The sequence below is a fragment of the Oenanthe melanoleuca genome, chromosome 21, assembly GCF_029582105.1.
Source record: "Oenanthe melanoleuca isolate GR-GAL-2019-014 chromosome 21, OMel1.0, whole genome shotgun sequence".
NCBI classification, from domain to species: Eukaryota; Metazoa; Chordata; class Aves; order Passeriformes; family Muscicapidae; genus Oenanthe; species Oenanthe melanoleuca.
Window position 1 is genome coordinate 717,238 of NC_079354.1, and position 18,430 is coordinate 735,667.

The 18,430-nt window shown below is 58.3% G+C and overlaps 1 protein-coding gene across 1 annotated transcript; it reads right to left on the reverse strand.

Moving 5' to 3' along the window:
• Window positions 1-62: 62 nt before the first annotated feature.
• On the reverse strand, window positions 63-13,473 carry LOC130261549 (protein-arginine deiminase type-2-like). The gene is made up of 16 exons (XM_056507872.1): window positions 13,367-13,473; window positions 11,290-11,473; window positions 11,141-11,210; window positions 10,960-11,021; window positions 10,765-10,882; window positions 10,182-10,307; window positions 8,550-8,725; window positions 7,640-7,743; window positions 7,307-7,418; window positions 7,128-7,235; window positions 4,946-5,097; window positions 4,007-4,151; window positions 3,432-3,525; window positions 2,171-2,256; window positions 1,930-2,058; window positions 63-396 (listed from the first exon to the last, which is right to left on the reverse strand). Exons 1-16 carry the CDS (start codon window positions 13,471-13,473, stop codon window positions 163-165), a joined length of 2,007 nt encoding a protein of 668 aa, XP_056363847.1. The 3' UTR covers window positions 63-162.
• Window positions 13,474-18,430: the final 4,957 nt, after the last annotated feature.

The following is an 18,430-nucleotide window of genomic DNA, read 5'->3' on the forward strand; positions in this document are numbered from 1 at the left end:
ATTTTGGTAGCAGCTCCACCCCTCCCAGTTACTCCCCACAATTATTTCATTGCCATCTTTTTCCTCACAGCAAACCCATTTATTAGGCGGACGGCAAGCAGCACACGCTGAGGGTGAAGACGGAGGGAGGAGGAGGAGGAGGAGGAGGAAGATGAGGCCTGGCTAGGGCGAGCAGTGCCACCACGGGAAGGCGAAGGGGCGGCGCTGGACGCAGGTGCCACAGCGCACCTCGCCCAGGCTGCCGTGGTACGAGGCCACGTCCTCCAGGAAGCGGCAGCGCAGCCCCAGCGGCTCCAGCAGCGCCCGCAGCCGCCGCTCCAGGCAGCACTCGCCGCCCGCCACCGGCCCGAATGGCTTGGGAATGCCCAGGTCCCTGGCCAGCACCATCATGGTGACCTGCGGGGTGACAGCGGGGACAGCGGCGTCACAATGGGTGACACCCAGATTGATCATGGTGACAGCAGGTCAGAATGGGTGACACTGGAGGGTTTGGGGACACCCATGTCAATCATGGTGACACCAGAGGCAGCAGAGTCAGAATGAGTGACACTGCCGTTTGGGACACCCAGATTGATCATGGTGACAGCAGGTCAGAATGGGTGACACTGGAGGGTTTGGGGACAGCCATGTCAATCATGGTGACACCAGGGACAGCAGCATCAGAATGAGTGACACTGCCGTTTGGGACACCCAGATTGATCATGGTGACACTGGGGACAGCAGAATGGGTGACACTGAAGGGTTTGGGGATAGCCAGGTGGATCATGGTGACACCAGGGGACAGCAGCGTCAGAATGGGTGACACTGCCGTTGGGGACACCCAGATTGATCATGGTGACACCCAGATTGATCATGGTGACACCAGGGGGCAGCAGAATGGGTGACACTGAAGGGTTTGGGGACACCCAGATTGATCATGGTGACACCAGGGACAGCAGAATGGGTGACACTGAAGGGTTTGAAATGGCCAGGTGGATCATGGTGACACCAGGGACAGCAGAATGGGTGACACCGGAGGGTTTGGGGACACCCAGATCGATTATGGTGACATCAGGGGACATTGGCATCAGAATGGGTGACACTGAAGGGTTTGAGATGGCCAGGATAATCATGGTGACACTAGGGGACAGCAGAATGGGTGACACTGAAGGGTTTGGGGACACCCAGGTTGATCATGGTGACACCAGGGACAGCAGAATGGGTGACACTGAAGGGTTTGGGGACACCCAGATGGATCATGGTGACACCAAGGGACAGCAGCATCAGAATGGGTGACACTGGAGGGTTTGAAATGGCCAGGATAATCATGGTGACACCAAGGGGCAGCAGAATGGGTGACACTGGAGGGTTTGGGGACACCCAGGATGGTCATGGTGACACCGGGGACAGCAGAATGGGTGACACTGGAAGGTTTGGAATGGCCAGATTGATCGTGGTGATCCGTGGGGGGACACCCGCAGTGTCGGGATGGATGAAGCCAAAGGAAAGACGTTGATCACCCTCCTCCACCCTCCTCAGCACCACTTTTTGCAGCTGCCCTCCCTCAGGATTCTAAATCCTGCAGAATTCCCCCTTTTTGTCATTAAATCACGCCTCTCCCCTTGCACTTTCACCACTTTTTTTCAAAATCCCTCTGCAAGCCCCACAAAGCCACCAAGCTGTGTTAGGCCTGTGTTTATCCACGCCTGCCTGGGTATATTACCTTTTGATAGACAGCTGGGGTTTTTTTTTGGGAAAAACATGCCTCTCACCTTGCAATTTCACTGCTTTGAAAAGGTTTTGCCTCAAAACCCCAAGAGCCCTGTTTATCCTGGAGATATTTCCCTTTTCTAGACAGCTGACTTTTCTTTTTCAGGAAAACTTTGGGGGCTCTTCCGGGCTGACTGAGCTGGTTTTTGGGATGGGCTCGAGGCAGGAACGCCCCCTTACCGTGTTGGGGAAGTAGGGAACGGCTTTGCCCTGCTTGTCCAGCTTGAAGAGGGCCGGCAGGTCGATGATGTCCTCCTCCAGCAAGCCCAGCTCCTTCTTGAGGATATCCCTGTTCCAGTCGATGCAGCGCTGCAGGGGACGGAGCAGAGCAGGGAGGGGCCCAAATTCCAGCACCCCCTGCCACGGGGAGGGGTTTGTGCCACGCTGGGGTGGGAAATGGGGGCTGTGAGCAGGGAAGTACCTGCACATACTGGTTCTGCTGTGCCAGGACCTCGTTGGAGAGCACCTTGTTGATGGTGACGCGCTTGGTGTCTGTCCCCGAGTACCCTAAACACGGAAAACACCCTCAAAATGCAGCAGCAACGGCAGGAGCCTGGCTTGAGTGGGGTATAAAGATGGGGAAAGCCCCCAAAATCCCAATTTCCTGAGGCTGGGGTCAAAGCTTGGGAAGCTGAGGGGAGGAAATCTCTGCCTGTTGGAAAAGAGTCCTGTCATCCATTCTCCTGCCCATGGGAATCCACTGAATTTCTCCAGAGCATCCCCCTCCATGCAGTCACCCTTGGTGTGGGGACAGCTGGGTCCTCTCAGTGACCAAGGAAGCCTTGGAGATATGGAGACCTTCTTCCAAACCCACCACAGATCAATATCACAATGAAAGGGAAAAAAACAGTTCTAATCTGGACAGGAGAGCTGCCAGTTGTCCTGTTCCCTGCTAGAGCTCCATATCCTTGGAGATTGGAGACCTCCCAACCCCATCATGGATCAAAATCACAATGGAAGGGAAAAAAACAGTTCTAATCTGGGCAGGAGAGCTGCCAGTTGTCCTGTTCCCTGCTAGAGCTCCATATCCTTGGAGATTGGAGACCTCCCAACCCCATCATGGATCAAAATCACAATGGAAGGGAAAAAAACTGTTCTAATCTGGGCAGGAGAGCTGCCAGTTGTCCTGCTCCATGCTAGAACTCCATATCCTTGGAGGTACAGAGACCTTCTCCCAACCCCGTCAGGGATCAAAATCACAATGAAAGAGAAAAAAACCAGTTCTAATGTGGGCAGGAGATCCCAGCTCTGTGCTGGGGCTCCATGTCCTTGGAGGTACAGAGACCTTCTCCCGACCCCGTCAGGGATCAAAATCACAATGAAAGGGGAAAAACCCAGTTCTAATCTGGGCAGGAGAGCTGCCAGTTGTCCTGCTCTGTGCTGGAGCTCCATATCCTTGGAGGTACAGAGACCTTCTCCGGACCCCGTCAGGGATCAAAATCACAATGGAAGTGCTAATCTGAGGGGACACTGGAGCTGCCAGTTGTCCTGCTCCATGCTGGACCTCCGCTGGCATTTCCAGAGGCTCCATCCCCGGCAGCAAACATCCCCTCCACGCAGGGCCCTTATCCTGCCATCCCACTCGCTTCCCGAAATAGGGCCGGAGGAGGCCGGGGGCGGCGGGCAGGCATCCTGCTGAAGGACACCCAGCGGGGGAGACGTCCCTGGCTGTGTCCCCTTGCCTTTGAACATGGTGGCTTCTCCCTGTCCCTCCTTCTGCTTCTCGCGGAAGAGCCGGTAGCAGGCGGCCGGACTGGCCAGCAGCATCCGGAACCGCTGCGGGAACACGGCCGGGTCAGTGCGGCCCTGCAGCCCCGCGGGCTGGCTGCTGCAAAACCCAGCTGAGAACCGGGCCTCCTTCAAACCACCGAGGGTTTGTGGGCCTAAATATTCCTTTTTTGAGCCATCCAGGTCAAGGCTCGGCTTCCCTGAGGGAAAAACCCGTGTCAGAAGCAGGAAAAGCCACAAGAGAGGGAAGAGAAATGTTCTGAAAGCTTCTGGGAGATGCTGAGCACTGCAAACCCCCCAGAATCTTGAGGCTGGAATTTCTTGGATACCTTTGCAGGTATTTTTTCCCTTCTATTTACACTCATTAGTAGCCCAGCAAATCCCTTTTTTTTTGTGCTCACATCCCTCCTTTTGGGGTGGGGAATGCAACCCAAGCCAAGGCTGGCTGGGGGTGCCAAAGGAACGAGCTCCAGGGCTTTCCCAGCGAGACTGGCGTCCAGGAGGAGCCCTGGGGCAGCACTGGGGGTACCTTTTTGTCAGAGGCAGGGACAAAGGTGACAAACTCGTTGACGTTGCCCACGGCCAGCCAGTCGGAGTAGAGCTCCACGGGGGCCTGGACGCGCTGGGCGTAGAGGAAATCCCGCACCAGCCTGGTCATCCTGCGGCCCGCGGGCCTGGGGGAGACTCCTGTCAGCATCTCCTGGACTCTGGGGCTGGGGAAACTCCTGTCAGCACCTCCGGGACACTGGGGCTGGGGAAACTCCTGTCAGCACCTCCCGGACACTGGGGCTGGGGAAACTCCCATCAACATCTCCTGGACACTGGGGCTGGGATAGTCCCATCAGCATCTCCTGGACACTGGGGCTGGGGAAACTCCTGTCAGCACCTCCTGGACACTGGGGCTGGGATAGTCCCATCAACATCTCCTGGACACTGGGGCTGGGGAAACTCCTGTCAGCACCTCCTGGACACTGGGGCTGGGATAGTCCCATCAACATCTCCTGGACACTGGGGCTGGGGAAACTCCTGTCAGCACCTCCTGGACACTGGGGCTGGGGAAACTCCTGTCAGCATCTCCTGGACACTGGGGCTGGGAATAGTCCCATCAGCACCTGCCTGGACACTGGGGCTGGGGAAATTCCTCCTGGACACTGGGGCTGGGGAAACTCCTGTCAGCACCTCCTGGACTCTGGGGCTGGGGAAACTCCTGTCAGCACCTCCTGGACTCTGGGGCTGGGGATAGTCCCATCAACATCTTCTGGACACTGGGATTGGGGATATTCCCATCAACATCTACCTGGTGTTGGGATAGAAATTGCCACTGATGTGGAGGAACCTGGGAGCCCCCACCCTGCTCAGGCAGTGGCTGATTACCCCAATTACCCCAATTTCCTCACTTTTGGTGGTATTTCAGGGCTCTTTGCTCTCAAGCCCGCGTTTCCCCCAAACCCACGTTCCCCTCTCGTACGCAGGGAAGCTGCTGCCGATGAGGATCCTTCCCAGGGGATACTCCCTGCCAGCCACGGACACGGGTGGGCTGACCTCCACGTTCCCGAAGGAATCCAGGCTGCCCACGGCCTCAGAGAGGGGCTCCTTGTGCACGTAGCCAAAATCGGGGCCCTGGGGGAAGGGGAAGTGCCCTGAGCCCTGCTGCTCCCCTGGTTTTGTCCTCCTGCAGGGTGGGCACAGCAACAAGGGGACAGGAAAGGCAGGAGGAGAAACCTCGGGGTCATGGAGGGGCTGGAATAATCGGCAGGAGCAGAGCCCAGGCCAGATCTCCTCTGCTCTCCCACAGTCAAGGTTTAAATGCCCACATTAAGCCAAGTTTTAAAAGTCTGAACTAAACCAAGCCAGATCTCTGTTCTCCTGCAGCCAGGGTTTAAGAGTTCACATTAAGCCAAGGTTTAAGAGTTCACATTAAGCCAAGGTTTAAGTGTCCACATTAAGCCAAGGTTTAAGTGTCCACATTAAGCCAATTAGGCAGCCCTGAGCAAAGCCCCTGGCTGGCTCCGGGAGGGAGGTGAACTCCAGCCCCCGAGGGTGACTCTGCCCTGGGCTGTATGGCACTTAAATCCTGCTTAAGCCCTGATTTCCAGGACTTAATATATCTGGGATTGAAGGAGCTGTGTGTGCAGGGCTAATTAGTGCTCGACTCTGTGTGCCAAAGCCCGAGGGAGTGTCAAAACCGTGGCAAAAACGGCAGGGATGGGACCAAAATTCCACCTTCCCTGCCCCCAAGCTGGACTTGAGCAGGCCTGGAGCACATGGCAGCCCCTGGGATAAGATCAGGTGTCCCTGAGGTTTGAGTTAAATCCCAGTCACTTATCAGGGTTGGGTTTCCATAGGGATAACCCAAATACACCGGTTGGGAAAAGCCAGCAGGGAGACACAGGGGTGCTCCCACACAAAAATTCCCTTTTGAAACTCAGGGTGTTGGGAGATGCTGGGCTGGAGAGAGAGCACAGCTTTCCCTGAGGCTGCCCTGCGTTTCTGGGGTGCATTTCTGGGGGATGGCTGGGATGAGATCCCTTTTCCCTGAGTGCTGAGGGAGGGCCTGAGCACCAGCCACCTGCTCCCGACTCATTTCAGTTTAATAAAACCACAGAGCCCGCCTGGTTTCAACTGTCAGGGCTCTGGTTATCCCAGTTTTGCAGGTCACATTCAAGTCCTATCAGTTCCACCCTGATTTTGAGGGGATAATTTCCTCCCATCTCCTTTTTCCCTGGCACGAGCTCCCAGGGCTCAGGGCTTGACCCGTGCCCGTGGTGTCGGGCTAAGTATTCCTAGTTGGAAAATGAGATTGGAAAGGTCGGGCCGGGGATTAGGGCAGGCTTCAAAGCAGAAATTGGAGGATAATGTGTTAGCAGTTCCAAGGCTGAAATTGCTGCCCTAAATATGAGGCAGAGCAATTCCTAAAGAGGGCAGATCCGTGCGGGCGCCCGGCGGATTCACTGGGTGAATCCAGGACTGGATGTTCCCATGCCAGGCATGAGAAAAGATGGATTTCAGCACTCCTGAAAGCCCAGCCCTCCCCAGAGGGACAAAAGCTGGGATTTGTCCTTGTCTCGCGTTCCTGCCGGGGCTGAGGCTGCTCCTGGGAGCTGGGGACAGTGACTCTGGGAGCTGGGGACAGTGGCTCCGTGCCTGGGGGTGTCCTGTCCTTCTGCTGTGGGGATATCTCCAACAGATCTCCCAGTCCAGAGTTTTTCCATGCTGGGCTCTCCCTAAATGCCCCATCTCAGGCTTGCCCTGGCCCTTTTCCTTGGCCAAGGTGCCCACAGGGACGTTCCTGCACTGGCTGCGTCCTGTTGACTTCTGAGGAAGTAAACTGACCCTCTCCTGCTTCCCAGGCATGGAAGAGGGAAGGAAAACACAGCCCATCCCTGGGGTGCCTGGGGGAGAAATCCCATCCTAGAGCTTGGCAGGAGCCTTTCATTTCCAGGGCTGTTGGCTCCTCCTCTCCCCTCTGGATCAGAGTTTTTCTGGAGGGCTGGGATGAGGGGGTGAGGCTGGAGGTGGCTGGGAGGGAATCTCCCTTCTGCTCTCATTTTCCAGGCAATTCCATGCACGGAGCCAAGGGCAAGGAAGGTTTTGGAAATGGGAACGTGGGCTGGGTGTGAACCCAGGGGATGCAGGGAACCTTCTCTCACCAGCAGCTCCTTGACGGGGAGTTGCTCCATCCCTCTCTCCCGAGGGGAGTCCAGCACCACCGGGAAGCTGTTGTGGGGAGCCTGGGTGTAGCCGAGCCGGATCTCATCCTGGGGAGGGAGGAAATCCCGCGTGGGGCTCTGGCACGGAGGGGCTGTCCCGGCCCTTGGAGCCCCCCTACCTGCATCCAGCGGTCGCCGCGGTTGATGTAGCCGAAGCAAACCTTGAGCTTGCAGCTGGCCTTGGCCACCAGGCTCTGGATCTCCTTGGTGAACAGGTAGTTGTCCTTCATGCTGGAGGAGAGGATGGAAGGGGTGGAAGGGATGGGAAAGGGATGGAAGGGATGGGAAGGAATTAAAGGGATGGGAAGGGATGGGAAAGGGATGGGAAGGAATTAAAGGGATGGAAAGGGATGGAAAGGGATGGGAAGGGATGGGAAGGGATGGGAAGGATGGAAATTCCCTGCTCCCAGCCCAGCCCCAGGACCAGGGGGGCAGAGAAGCAGCACCTGTACCTGCACACGAAGAGGTTCACCGGGGCGAGGGTGTTGGGGGTCATGATCCACGGAGCCACCCGGAACACCACGGTGTCCGTGAAGATCGGGGAGCGGGGGATGCCCTGAGGGAGCCAAGCAGGAATCAGGGACATTCCCCACACCATTGCCCCAGACACCCTCCCCGAGGCCATTTTTGGGATCCAATGGCATCTCTTGTGTTGGGTTGATGTGACCAGAAATGTGGATTCTGTCACCATCTATTAAAACCAGATGGGGCAGTGACCCTGATCTCCTGGCACACATTATCTGCTCATGGGCCATCTTTAAACCAGCTGGGCAATCATCTTTATCTTCCCACAGCCCATCCTCCCTCCAGGAGATATCTCCTGTTCATGGCCAGTGAGTCCCAGGGCATGACTGATAAAATTCCATCATCCCACTGGGAGATGCTCCAGCCAGGGGAGGAGCCAAGCCTTTCCTACCCAGATAAAAACTGAGATTTGGGACACCAAGGAACCTTCTTTCCACTGGATTCCAGAGGAAAACCAGACCTTTCCACATCATCCCTGGAGCTCCAGAGGAAACTGCACCTTCTCCAGGAGCACTGCTCCAGCTGAACCACATCTGCCCCTGCAGGAGGATGCAGCCACCATTGAATGGGACTGTGCCAACACCCTGACTGACTGACGGGTGTCAGCTTGGATTCTTTTGTAATACTGTATTTCTATTTTAATTTTCCTAGTAAAGAACTGTTATTCCTATTCCCATATCTTTGCCTGAGAGCCCCTTAATTTCAAAACTATGATAATTTGGAGGGAGGGTGTTTCCATTCTCCATTTCTAAGAGAATCTTCTGCCTTTATTGTCAGACCCTGTCCTTCCAACCACCGCCTCCCAGTCTCCCCCTGCCCGTTCCCAGGAGCTCCAACCTCAGCCAGGGGCTCCAGCAGGGAGGCGTGGATGGCCACCAGCCCGCAGAAGGTGTGGTCGGGGAAGCGCAGCCCCTCCACGAAGAAGCCGAGCTCGGCGGCGCCGGGGTAGGGCAGGGCGTGGAACAGCTTCCTGCGGCCCAGCACGCGCACGTAGCGCTGCCCGAAGAAGGGATCTGCAGGAGGGAAACCCGCGGGCTCTGGGGCTCTGCTTCCTCGGGCGAGGCGCTCCCGGGGCTCAGCAGGGGCTCCACGGAGATGGACACAAGTGTAGGGGTCAGGAGAAGGGAGCAGGGGGATCTGCGCAGAAACTCCGCTCTGGCAGTGAGGGTGTTCGGAGATCTGGGGTGGAGGGAGCTCAGCTCTCCCTGAGGCCCCCCGTGTGTTTCTGGGGTGCATTTCTGGGATCAGATCCCTCAGATCTCTGAGGAGATCCAGCTGTGAGAGGCACCTTCAAGCAGGAGTGGAGGGAGTGGGAGTTCTGCCGTGGACAAGAGGGATGAGGGGAATGTGACTGGCCAGTATTTCTCTGGATGGAGCAGCCCTTGGGAAGTGTTCTCATAGAGTTTCTGCCCCTCCATGGGGGGACAGTGCCCCAGACCCCCCCTGCATGGAGCCTGAGCTCCTGCATGGCACATTCCTGGCTGGATGAGGGATTTCATTCCCAGGAAATAAATCCCAGTGCCCACAGCAAGGGATGAGAGGGGATGTGCTCTGGAGCATGGAAAAGCAGCTGTGTGACCTCCAGTTTAACACCCCAGCCCTGCTGGCAGCTGGGAATTACCCCATTTTCTGAAAAAAATCCCAATTTATATCTCTATTTATCCTTGTTTTTAATAGAAATTATTCCGTTTTATGAAAAGCATCCCAATTTATCTCCTTATTTGTTGTTGAGGCAGGGACAGCCTTACATCCCTGGGCTCTCCTGGGAGCTGGGAGATGGAGCTGAACTCACCCAGCTGGAGGAGAACGAGCCAAAAGCAGCTTCTCTTTCAAATTTTCACTTCCCAGCCCCTGCACCTGAGCATTTCAGTTCTCAGGGAGCCAAACAAACATTATTTATATTAAAATCCCCTTTTTTAATAAAACACTCCAGGCTGTTTGCTGCCACTCCTTTGCTGCATGGCCTTTGTGTCCCCCTCCCTCTGCTTGTCACCCCCAGAGTTTTCCACCTGATGGAAAAGAGGGAAAGGTGGGGGGAAATGGGGAAGGGATGTTGGAGGTCTGAGGGGTGTGGAGAGGACAAGGTCAGAGATGGGAAGGGCTTGTGGGGACCTCAAAGTCATCAGGGGGAAGGAGGAAGGGGAAAAGGGGAAAAGGGGAAGAGGAAGAAAAGGGGAAAAGGGAAAAAAGAGGAAAAGGGAAAAAAAAGGGGAACAGGGGAAAAAAAAGGGGGAAAAGGAAGATGAAGGAAGAAGAGGAAGAGGTGGAGGAAGAACAGGAAGAGGAGGTAGGGGCAGAAAAGGAAGGGGGAGAGGAGGAAGGAACAGGAGGAAGAGGCAGAGGAAGAAAGGGAGCAGGAAGAAGGGCAAGAGGAGGAAGGGACTGAAGAAGGAGAGGGAGAAAGAAGAGGAAAGGGAAGAGGAGGAAGGGGGAGAGGAAGGGGCAGAGCAGGAGTGAGGAAAGCCTTACTCTGCACGTGGAAGACCCCGACGTTGTCGGCGTCGTTGGCAGACACAGACAGGACGATCTCGTAGCCCCGGGGCAGGCGCTGGGGCCCCTCTGTCCTCAGCACCATCTCAGCCATGTCCAGCAGGTCTGCGCACACAGAGCCATCAGCCCGCGGTGGCCGCGCTCCCTCCCGGGCTGGGTCTCCTTCCCAAGAACCGGCTCTTCCTCCACCGCCGGGCTGCGAACAGAGCCTGTGCCTCGTGGGCAGTGACCCTGTGCCCTGTGCCCTGCCCGTGACCTCGCGCCGTGCGTGGGGTGAGTTTTCCAGGAACGGGCGGGTGGATTGCTGGCTGCTCGTGCTTCACCCACGCTGCTCTCACCCGCGTGGAGCATCCCTGGCCTGGGAGAGCAGCCCTGCCCTGCCTGGCTGCAGTGAGTTGGCGTGGCGTTAATTCCACAGAAATTCCCACGTGGGAAGCTTGCTCAGCAGCTGGTGGGGAGCAGCTGGGCCCTGCCCTGGCTGCTGGGCTGGGTCCCTCTCAGGAAAGGTCACAGAGAGGGGACGGTGGGGATTTTGGGGACAGGGCATTTGGGGAGCTGTTACCTTCCCTGTTGAACACCTGCTCGCTGTCGCAGTCGGAGGGCGGCACGAAGGGGAACTCCTTGTCACAGCTGACCAGCAGGACGGCCCCGTGTCCCTCTGGCCCCCAGGCCCAGCTCGCCTAAAGCACCCCTGGGGCTCAGCGAGCTTGGGGTCCACTGAGCCCATGGATTTTCTGTGGGTGGGGGGCTGGGGTACCTTGTTGGGGCTGTTCTTTTCCACCACCCCATCCCGATCCGCGTCCACGTCCAGGGAGATCCCTGTGGGGACAGAACCGCCTCATCCCTGGGCACGTTTGGCTTGGCTGCCAAACCCCCAGACCCAGCAAATCTGCTACTCCCATCCCTGCCCCTGCTCCAGGGACGGGCTCCAGACTCACCCACGCCGGTGAGGAACACCCCGGCTTGGTTGATGGGTTTCCCTCCGTCTGCGTAAAAGCTGACGGTGACCTGCGAACCCCGAACCCCACATTAGGGCAGGATGTTCTCCCTGCGTGGATCCCACTCTCACCTTGGATCCACTGCTCACCTTGTTGTCGTTGACCTCGGAGCTGGCCCGGCTCATGCTGAACCTCAGCACCGTCCCCTCGTCCAGCGGCCACCGCGCGCCGGCTGCGGCCACGGGCTCGGGCTGGCGGCCGCGCAGCAGCACGTCCACGCTGACCCCCTCGCTGTGCTTCACGCCGAAGGCCACGGCCCCGGCGGGGGCCGCCCTGCCAGAAACACCCGGGATTTGGAGGGATTTGCGGGGCCAGCCCGGAGTTCCCACCAGGATTCTCTCAGGACCGGGCGCGCCGGCGTCTCCGCGCTCACCGCCGGCACCTTCCTGCCCGGGAACTGGAATTAACCCGGGTTTAGGGCCAGTTTAGCCCGTGAGTGTTTGCAGCCATCACTGAGGGGAAGGATCTGTAATAATCCCAACCAGCCTGGCTTCCCACTTCCATGCAGAAATCCTTGGTTTTTTTCCAGCCTGATGTTTGACAACTCCTCAAAACGCCGCTGCCCCCCTCCCCGAGAGGCTTTTCCATGGGGAACCCTCATTTCTGGGGGATTTTATCCAGCCCCAGAGCTCTCAGTGCTGCCCTGCTCCCAGTCTGATGTGTCCTTTCTCTTCCCCTCCCCTGGCTCCTTTTCCCGAATTTCCCTGCCTTTCCAGGTTATTATTTGTGGGCTCTTTGCCCCGACACCCCAGAGCTCGCATTGCTCAGGTTTCTGGGATGCCACCGGTCCCACCAAACCCTCGGCAAGGGGGGAGGAAATCCGAGCGCTCCTTTGCTCCCGCCTGGGTGTTCCTTAAATCCTTAAATTGCTTCTAATTACACATAGAAAAACTGGTTTGGTTTCCTGGTTTCTTGGATCTGGGGATCCCGCTGGGAAGGGATTTGGCCTGGAGAGGTGCCAGGGGAGCTGGGACTGCGCTGCTTGGCTTGAACATCAAGGCTGGGATTTGCAACAGCAGCACCGACCAGAATCCAGCCTGGAATGAGCTTTTCACCTTCTTTTTCCCTTGGGGGGAACAATTACCCCGAAGTTCAGCACTGGGTTTGTTTTAGGGAAGCGGGGCTGGCGCTGTGGGCGTTTCCCACTTTCCCAAGGTTTTGGTCATGAGATTTTGTGGTTTTCCCTAATTTTGTAGTCCCTCCCTGGGCTCCTGCTCATCCCTCTGCTCTCCAGCAGCTCCCCGAGGTGCCCCTGGACCTGCTGAGCCCAGGGGTCAGACCGGGGTAAATCCAGGCATGGTCAAAGCTTTCCAGGGATTCTTGCAGCTCCGCAAAGCCCAGGGAGGGTTTTGCCCACAAATTGCATCAAAATGATGTCAGGGCTATGGGGTTTGGGGAAGCAGAGGGAAAAACGAGGAGCAGGGATTCCCAGAGGGATAATCAGGGGAGAAAGGTGAGGAGAAAGGTGAAGGTGAAGGAGGAAAGGAAGTTTTGGGGTCCCGCTCATCTGGACATCAGTGTAGGGGTGTGGGGTTTGGGAAAGCAGGAGGAAAATGGAGGAGCAGGGATTTGTAGAAGGGAAAATGGGGAGCAGGGATTCTCAGAGGGAAAAGCAGGGTTGAAAGGTGAGGGGAAAGGTGGTGGAGCAGGAAAGGAAGTTTTGGGGGGTCCCACTCACCCATGGACATCGGCGTGGATGTGGCTGCCCAGCAGCTGCAGGGTTTGGGAAAACAGGAGGAAAAATGAGGAGCAGGGATTTGCAGACGGAAAAACGAGGAGTGGGGGTTCTCAGAAGGAAAAACGGGAGAAAAGTGGAGGAGGAAGGGAAGTTTTGGGGTCCCTCTCACCCGTGGGCATTGGCGTGGATGTGGCTTCCCAGCAGCTGCGGGGTTTGGGAAAACAGGAGGAGAAATGAGGAGCATTTGCAGAAGGAAAAACGAGGAGCGGGGATCCCCAGAGGGAAAAACAGGAGGAAGGTGAGGAAGAGGAGGAAGGGGAGTCTTGGGGTCCCTCTCACCCATGGACATTGGTGCAGACCTGGCTGCCCAGCAGCTGCGGGGTTTGGGAAAACAGTAAGAAAAACGAGGAGCGGGGATTTGCAGAAGGCAAAACAGGGAGGAAGGTGAGGAGGAGGAGGAGGAAGGGGAGTTTTGGGGTCCCTCTCACCCGAACACGTCGGCGCGGATGTGGCTGCCCAGCACGCACAGGGCCTCGATGCGGTTCCCGTGCTGCAGCCGCAGCGTGCGGGGCTCCCCCGGCATCTCCCCGGCCATGGGCACCGGCACCGGGACCTGCACCGGGATCCGCACCGGGACCGGGACCTGCACCGGGATCCGCACCGGGACCGGGACCTGCACCGGGATCCGCACCGGCACCGGGAGCCGCACCGGGATCCGCACCGGGAGCCGCTGCTGCTCCTTCCCCCGGCCCGGCCTCCCTCCTCCTCCTCCTCCTCCTCCCGGGGCTGGGATGACAATCGGAGCGAGGGGGCGGCTGGGCTGGACCTCGGAAAGCTCTGGGAATGGTCTGGGGGCAGAGAGGGACGGACAGGGAGGGATGGACAGGGAGGGACAGCGAGGGATGGACGGGGAGGGATAAACAGAGAGGGACGGGGAGGGATGGACAGAGAGGGACAGCGAGGGATGGACGGGGAGGGATAAACAGAGAGGGACGGGGAGGGATGGACAGACATGGACAGAGATGGACAGGGAGGGACGGACAGGGATGGACGGGGGGAGGGAGGGCAGCTGGCCTCAGGCCTGGCCGCTCCCAGCCCTGGGCAAGGAGCTCCCCCAGCTGTCCCCAGCTCCCGGTCCCTCCTCACCTTCCTGACCCCAGCCTGGGATCCCCAAGGCGGATTTGCGGCGTTTTGGGATTTGGCCGCATCCCTGGAGTGCGTTTCACCCCCTCTTTCTGCTCTCTAGGGAAAATTCCTGCCTGCTCCCGCTTTCTCAGCCCCGAGGCAAGAGCAGAACTCTCTTTTTTTTTCCCCCCCTCTGCTTATTTTCAAAGGGGAACTGGGAAGCAGCGGCTGCTGAAGGGAGCTCGGAGCTGGTTTTGTCACCGCGGGCCGCTCCGGAGCGGTTCCCGCCCACGCGGGGTTTGCATCGTTTATTAACACCCGGCTAAATATTCATTTTCCAGCCCAAACTGCTGCCCCAGATCCTGGAAGCCACAAGCAATTAGCGAGCAGTAGCAGAGCTCAGGTGGATGTTCCTTATTTCCATCCCTCTCGGGCTTCCCTTTTCCAGCCCCGGCTTCCCTCCGTGGCCATGGGAGTTCCTGGGATTTATAGGGATCATCCTCCCCCTGGAATCCCACCGTGGAGTGAGGGGGAATGGGATGGGATCTAAAGCCCTTCCAGCCCAAATAGTTCCGGGATTCTGGTGGGGAATATTCCGGGTGAGCATCCAGGCTGGGAAAACAGGGAATCTGGGTTAATAGGGATCATTTCCACTGGAATTGGGATCATTTCCACCGGAATTCGGTTTTTCCATGGAGCTGTGCCGGGATCGGGAGGGATCCCGGTTTATTCCTGGATCTGTCTCTCGATTTCCCGATGAATTCCCAGGAGCTGGGAGCGGATCCCAGCCCGGGGGTTGGGAACAGCCCCACTCCCGAGGGCTTTCCCGGAGCTGGAACTCGGGGATTTGCTCTCCCCGCGTGCCCGCTCGGGGGTCCGGGGGTCGTTCCGACTCCAGGCACGGAATTCCAGGGGGTGGGAGGGGAATGTTCCCCGGAGCCCTCGGGGCTGCCCCTTCGCGTTCAGGAGGTGCCAACAGCTGCCCGTGCCCGGCCGTGCCCGTTCCTGCCGGGAATTCGGGAATTCGGGAATTCGGGATGGAGGCGCTGGGCCAGCCGGGGCTGGGGGGATCCGTGGGGCAGAGCAGGAGATCGCTCCCAGGTGGGATGCGGGATGCGAGTCCTCGCTGCCTGCCTGGGGTGGTGCAGCCGGGAGAAAACCAAGAGAAAACCAAAAGGAACTGAAAGAGAACCTAAAAAAACGCTAAAGAAACCAAAAGAAAACCTAAAGCAAATCTTAAGAAAACCTAAAGAAACTTTAAGAAAACCAAAAGAAAACTTAACGGAACCGTAAAGAAAACCAAAATGAAACCTAAAGAAAACCAGAATAAAATGTGAAGAAACCCAAAGAGGCGCAAAGAAGCCTCCAGAAGCCCGAGCCCAGCCGAGCCCGGCGGGCTGTGATAACTGGTTCCGTGTCTCGCCCTGCTGCAGGTAATTAGGCTGACACGGCTCGTAAAGGCTCCTGCCTGCAATCTGCATGCAGGGTAATTAATGAGGGGTAATTAGCCAGCTGTAATTATCGGCTTAGGGAGATTATCAAACTTTCCTCGGCAGAGTGGTGCTGCAGGACGGGCGAGGAGCGACGCCCCGCAGGGATCCCGCGGGGTCCGGCTGCTCCTGGGGTCGTGTCTGGTTTGAGGAGGGCTTGGAACGGGCTGGAATTGGGGAAAAGGGGCTGGAATTGGGGAAGGACGGAGGCTGGAATCGGGGGAAAGCCAAAGGCAGCCCCCAGAACAGGCTGCCCCAGTCCTGGGTGTGATGGACAGGCGGGATCCCGTCCGTCATGTGCCACTTTCCCGGGACAAGCTGTAATTAGGGAGAAGCGCTCGGCTCCGGCTGGGCCGGGTGACTCCGAGCCCTCCTGTCCCTGAGCACGGCGCGGCGGAGCTGATGGCAGCTGCAGGAGGAAGAGGAGGGAGCGCAGGTTCCACCCAGAACCTCCGGGGTTTGGGGCTGGGTGGGATCCGCAGCGGCTCGGAACGGGCTGGGACTGAGCTGCAGAACCCACCCGGCCCTGGAAGGTTCATCCCCGTGCCCAGGGGTGTGATCCCGCTGGATTTTGGGGAGCACAGACACCCCAGCCCTGGAAGGTTCATCCCCGTGCCCAGGGGTGTGATCCCGCTGGATTTTGGGGAGCACAGACACCCCAGCCCTGGAAGGTTCATCCCTGTACCCAGGGATGCGATCCTGCTGGATTTTGGGGAGCACAGACACCCCAGCCCTGGAAGGTTCATCCCCGTGCCCAGGGGTGTGATCCCGCTGGATTTTGGGGAGCACAGACATGTCACCCTAAGGAAGACAGTGAGGTTTGGATGCTGTGTCAGCTCCATACCCAAGGATGTGATCCCGCTGGATTTTGGGGAGCACAGCCGTCCCAGCCCTGAAAGATTTGGGCTGTGTGTCCCCTCCGTACCCAGGGATGTGATCCCGCTGAATTTTGGGGAGCACAGCCATCCCAGCTCCCCTGTGCTCCCGGCAGTGCTGTGTCCCCTCCCTGCGGATTCCAGGGCACCCCAATCCCGCTCCCCCGGCCTCAGGGGTGTTCCTGTCCGGCCCCAAACCAGCCCAGCAGGCTCAGGGCACGGCCCCAGCCCCTGCCCAGTGCAAACCAGTGCAACCAGCAGCCTCTGGTGGGGAGCCCAGCCCGCAGCTCTGCTGTGGGGCCACGCCACCATTCCAGCTCAGGGATCCGTCAGGGCTCCTTCTCTCCCTGGAGAGCCAGTGCCATTCCCAGCAGGAGTTTGGGTGTGGAAAAGGGGCTTTATCCACATCTCCAGGGAGTGAGGCCTGGGAGAGTGGGAAATGCCACCAGAGTTCCCTGCTGGAGCCTCTGGCTGCTCCTCCGGGCACCTCGAGTTCCTGAAGCTGTTCTGGGGTAGGAGACCTGGAGCTGGGGGCTGCTGCAGCTACACTGGAGGGAGCCCTTTCCTGGAGCCCTGTCCCCTTTCCTGGAGCCCTTTCCCCTTTCCTGGAGCCCTTTCCCCTTTCCTGGAGCCCTTTCCCCCTTTTCCAGAGCCCTTTCCCCTTTCCTGGAGCCCTTTCCCCTTTCCAGAGCCCTTTCCTGTTTCTGGATCCCAGCTGGGCTCATCCCAGCAGTTCCATCCCACAGGGAGTTCCCTGCTCCCACAGCTGAGGACGTGCAGCTCGGTGCAGTGGTGGCTCTGGTTCCTCTGAGCCCTGCCCAGCTCCCCTGGGCCTTTCCTGCTGCTCCCCACAGGGGTTTGGCCCTTCCCATCCTCTCCTTCCCATTCCCTGTCCCAAACACATCCTAACCCATTCTCTGGGATGAGCTGTTGGCACAGGGACACTCTGGAGCTGCTCCCTCCATCCCTGGGATGAGCTGTGTGGCACAGGGACACTCCGGAGCTGCTCTCTCTGTTCCTGGGATGAGCTGTTGGCACAGGGACACTCTGGAGCTGCTCCCTCCATCCCTGGGATGAGCTGTTGGCACAGGGACACTCTGGAGCTGCTCCTTCCATCCCTGGGATGAGCTGTTGGCACAGGGACACTGGGGCTGCTCTCTCTGTCCCTGGGATGAGCTGTTGGCACAGGGACACTCCGGAGCTGCTCCCTCCATCCCTGGGATGGGCTGTGTGGCACAGGGACACTGGGGCTGCTCTCTCCATCCCTGGGATGAGCTGTTGGCACAGGGACACTCCGGAGCTGCTCTGCAGGCAGGGACTCCCTCCCACTCCCGCGGGTTTCCCCCGGCGGGCAGGGATCCCCTGGGATGGGACAGCCCCGAGATCGATGGAGATCTGCGGGACCGACGCCTTCCAGCAGAGGGTTCTTTCCCTCCCCTGACCCCTGAGGTCCCAGCGAGACGCAGAGGAGTTTGGGTTTCCTCGGGAGGCCTCTGGTTGTTGGCTGTTGGTGTTTTCCCCTTCCCTGCCTGCCCCATAACCAGTTCTCCCTGCCCCGTCCTCCTCCTGGGATGGTTGGGATGGGAAGGACCGACCTGAGCAAACATTTCCTTTTGTTCAGCTGCACTCAGGCATGGCCCAGCTGCTGCAGCCGGGGCTGTGACTCACCGCGCCGAGAGAGGCCGGCTGGAAAATTTGGGGTGTTTTAAAGAAAATGCCCGGTTCTAATGACAGCACTGTAATAACCCCAAACAACCGCCCTGTGCTGCCGGGGGAGCGGGGATGTTTAATGCATGAACCGTGGGCTTTGAGATGGAGCTGGGAAGGAACAAAAAGAGAGGAATAAACCCCAAACCACCGCAGAGGAGCATCCAGCAGGGCTGGCTGTCACCTCGTGTCCCCCTGGAGCCGCCCCGGGGCTGCCCTATCACCTCCATCTCGGGATGGAGGTGGAACCAGGGTCCCCTGGCCGAGCCCCGTCATCCCGGGAAGGAGGAGTTAGTTACCTTCCCGAGCCTTTTAATCCAGTCCTGCTGGTTTCCCCGCACAGCCGGCGGAGCTC